Source organism: Miscanthus floridulus, chromosome 1, assembly GCF_019320115.1.
Source record: "Miscanthus floridulus cultivar M001 chromosome 1, ASM1932011v1, whole genome shotgun sequence".
NCBI classification, from domain to species: domain Eukaryota; kingdom Viridiplantae; phylum Streptophyta; class Magnoliopsida; order Poales; family Poaceae; genus Miscanthus; species Miscanthus floridulus.
Window position 1 is genome coordinate 135,172,600 of NC_089580.1, and position 3,890 is coordinate 135,176,489.

At 52.5% G+C, this 3,890-nt stretch overlaps 1 protein-coding gene across 1 annotated transcript; it reads left to right on the plus strand.

Annotated features, from left to right (window-relative positions):
- Positions 1 to 239: 239 nt before the first annotated feature.
- LOC136494360 (zinc finger protein ZAT4-like) lies at positions 240 to 2,246 on the plus strand. Its single transcript, XM_066490527.1, has one exon. The coding sequence runs from the start codon at positions 722 to 724 to the stop codon at positions 1,934 to 1,936; it is 1,215 nt and encodes a 404-aa protein (XP_066346624.1). The 5' UTR covers positions 240 to 721; the 3' UTR covers positions 1,937 to 2,246.
- The last annotated feature ends 1,644 nt before the right edge of the window (positions 2,247 to 3,890 follow it).

Genomic DNA, 3,890 nt, shown 5'->3' on the forward strand with positions numbered 1-3,890 from the left:
AGGCCAGACACACCACTCTGTCCGTCCTGTCGTCCTCATCCGTTAGCTTGCATTGCATTGCCAGCTACATAGAGGAGGTGGGTTCGTTTGTCAGGGGCCTCATCTCGGGGATTTTTCCTCGTCTTCCTGCATAGTCTCTCTAGCGTGGAGCCGCAAAGAATTAGGACAGGCATTTGGGGACGCGGTCTTCTGATCTGTGTATAACTGATGATGTGAGTGTGGTGTGCATGGGTAGCGTGAACGTGTTTTCGTGCATGAATAAGATACGTACTAAGATGAGAGGCTTAAAAAAGCTTAAAAAACCCAGCACATGAGGTGATTCGTTTTCTCTCTCCAGTTCGTTTGCTAATTTTGCTTGCTTGGTTGCATGCCCAGCTGAGAATTCTCCTGCCCAACCAATGCAGCATGACCTCCTCCTCCCTTCAGCTGCCTTCCTCCCCTCCTCCCATCTACTGCTACTTTAACTGCTCGTCCGTCACACACCCAGCAGCTTCCTCTCGCAAGCTCTAGCTCATCGATCATTCGCGCGCGGGGGCTGCATTGCATGGATCCCGGCCGCCTCCGATCTCTTCTTCTTCACTTGACCTCTTCTCTCCTCCCACCCACTTCCGTCCTTGCCTACTTGCAGCTAGCTTTCTTGGCTGATCGATCTTGATCCGTTGCCGATGAGATCAAATTAATCTGCTTTCTTTACCTTAGCTTGATCTATCCATTCTCAACCATGCATACCATTGGGGATGTGGCTGTGCTTACTAGCAGCGCCACTCGGCACAGCTGCAAGGTGTGCCGGAAGGGCTTCCCCTGCGGCCGCTCGCTGGGCGGCCACATGCGCTCGCATTCCCTGGCCGAGGTGGAAACGGCACTCGACGACGACGACGGTGACGACGACGGCGGCGAGGAGCACCAGCAGCGGCGAGGCTTTGATTGCGTGACGGCTATGGGCGCCAGGGGCTACGGGCTGAGGGAGAACCCGAAGAAGACGCGGCGCCTCTCGAGCCTCAACGACTGCGACGGCGGTGGCAGCGGTGAGCTGCTCTTGCCGTGCGCGTCGTCGGAGGTGGACCACGAGCGCCGCCGTGCGCGAGGCGGTGGCGTGGAGCTGGAGCTGCAGCGGGAGCGGGATCGGGAGCAGGAGGACGCTGTGCTGATGATCCCGACGGAGCCGGCTTCCGGCCTGATGCCACCGCCGAGGCGGAGGCGGCGCTCCATGCGCGTGCCGGCCCCTGCGCCGTCGCCGCCGCCTGCCTTCGACAAGGAGCCGGAGGACGTCGCGCTCTGCCTCATCATGCTGTCGCGCGACATCATAGACCACCGGCGGCGGTGCTCCACGGCTACGGGCGCTGAGTACTCGCCGGAAGAGGACAGCACCACCAGGCGAGACTACCAGTACCACCACCACGACGCCGACTCCAACGACGACGCCTCCATCGGCACCAAGATCAACAAGAGGAAGCCTAATCGCAGCCTCGTCGGCGACGAGAAGCGGGGCCGGTACGAGTGCCCTGGGTGCGGGCGGGCGTTCCAGTCGTACCAAGCACTCGGCGGCCACCGCGCCAGCCACAAGCGGATCAACAGTAACTGCAGCATCACCAAGGCCGTCATCGACCACCAACCGGAGCCAAGCGTCGAGACCAACACCTCCTCGTTTAGCACGGCGTCGCCGGACCCGAACTACGGCGCTGACATCGCTCCCACTGCGGTGGTGGCCTTGAAGGCGAAACCGTACAGGCCGATCAAATTCGAGTGCCCCATCTGTTTCAGGGTGTTTGGCTCGGGGCAGGCGCTCGGTGGACACAAGCGGTCACACTCAATCGCCGGTGAGCTCTATGAGCGCGCACATGCTGTCGAAGACGATGGCATTGGTGACGATGAGCAACCTCTGGTCTCTGATGGATTTCTTGATCTCAATCTGCCAGCTCCAGGAGTTGAGGATTGAGGTATGGTTGGTTCGAGTTTCGATTTTCAGGGAAAGGATGGATGTGGTATGTACAGACTACAGAACTACAGATTCAGATTCAATTGATTCTTTGGAGCTTCAAGTTACAAGTGATCTTGCTTGGGTGAAATGAACCATGATTGCTAGTCTTCATGGGTTCATCAAGATTTCACCTACATTTTCTAAAGTTCTTCTTTTTATTAGTCTTTTTTTGTTTTGTTTTTCAGCTTATTTACAGAGAGTAATAAGCATCTCATGATCTTAAACTGCTGAACCTGAGATGATTCATTCAATGAAAGATTTCCAGTTTTGCTCAGCATTGCATTTCTCAAGTTTATAGAGTTCAGTGAATGCTTTCAAGTTTGATATTAATCTCCTCAATTTTGTTTGCTTCTTGCCGCTCTAACTGATCTAAGTAGCTCATTAGCGCCCATAGCTTTTACTGCTGTTTTTTACTGACCTAGAATTCGGGTAGGCAGTGGCAGCGTACTGACACAAGGAATGCATTCTCATGATACTGCTGAGCAGACTGATGTAAAAGTTCAGTAAGGAGCTGCGAGTGTCACGGGGTGACAAGATTAGTTTGTAACTGCAGTGACCCAACCAGCAGCAAGAATTCAAGATCTTCAGCAGAGATAGATTCCAGATGATGGGTGAGATTAGCATATTACTTTCGTGAAACTATCCCATCTAGAAACGGTTAGGCTTAGCGCCTGGACGTCCGGACGCACCTCCAAAAACAGCACCCGCGTACAGAAACAACGTCAGCATGCCATCTCAGGCGACCCTGCCGCACCGTGCAGCGCCGCGCCCGTTTTGCGCTGCACGCGGGGCCCGCGCAGCCCGAGCAACAAGTGGGGAAGGGCGCGCGGCGCCACCGAATCGGAAAGACCCGGCCGTGAAGTCGTATGGATGCCCTACCGGCTCTGGGGGAGACGATGCAGCAGAAGGCGGAGAGGAGAGATGCAACACCCGATCTACTTTTGAAACATCGAAAAACAACAGTTGCAACATACGTCTGAAGACAATTGAAACACTTGAAATATGCTTCTGAAACACTTGAAAAAAATATGAAATACACTTGAAAACCATTGCAACCATACGCAACATCCAAATAAAACACATGCAACGTATGTGTGAAACATATGCAACATCCAGATAAACACACTTGCAACATGAGTCCGGAAAACACAGATGAAATATACCTCTGAAACACTCGAAACATACACTGGCAACATGCCTCCACTACTACACTCGGACCTTTCATAGCCACGTCGTAACCCCCATTGCAGTCCAATTGTGGCATCGGCAGTAAGCTGTCGGCAGTGATGGTCATAGCCTTCACCGTCGGCATCTGGGACCATACTGACTGCGGTGTACACTAATACCGCCATATTGGCTTATGATACGTCTGTGATTAGGTCATTACTTCCGTCGCATTGGCAAATGATCCGCCTATGTTGAGGCTATCAAAATCGTCGTGTAGGCACATCAATCGCCTATGTAGTGGTCATCAGCACCGTCACCTTGTACTTCGACCCGACTGTCAGCGGTGCGGGTTCACTGTCACTTCGTCGGCCGAGACCCTTGTGTAGAGGTTAACACCACCATCGCTTCAACGTATGATCCGTCAGTACAAAGGTCATGGTCACCGTTGCCTTGCACCATGATCCGCCTTTGATGATTGTTTAGTCGGTGTCGGGTTACTAAAGAATTCGGCGGTGATATACTTTTGACCCCCTGCCACATCATACGCATAGCCACGGTGGTGATAACAAAACAATGAACAACGCTTACATTCGACGGTGACAAAATTTTGTCTAGTTTCACAATAGTTACTAATTCAGCTGGGCCCTTAATAGCTTCATGAACACAAAGCATACAAATATATAATCATTACATCCATAAATCATGTTCATAAACAAGAGTACTTTTTATAATGACAATGGACGCA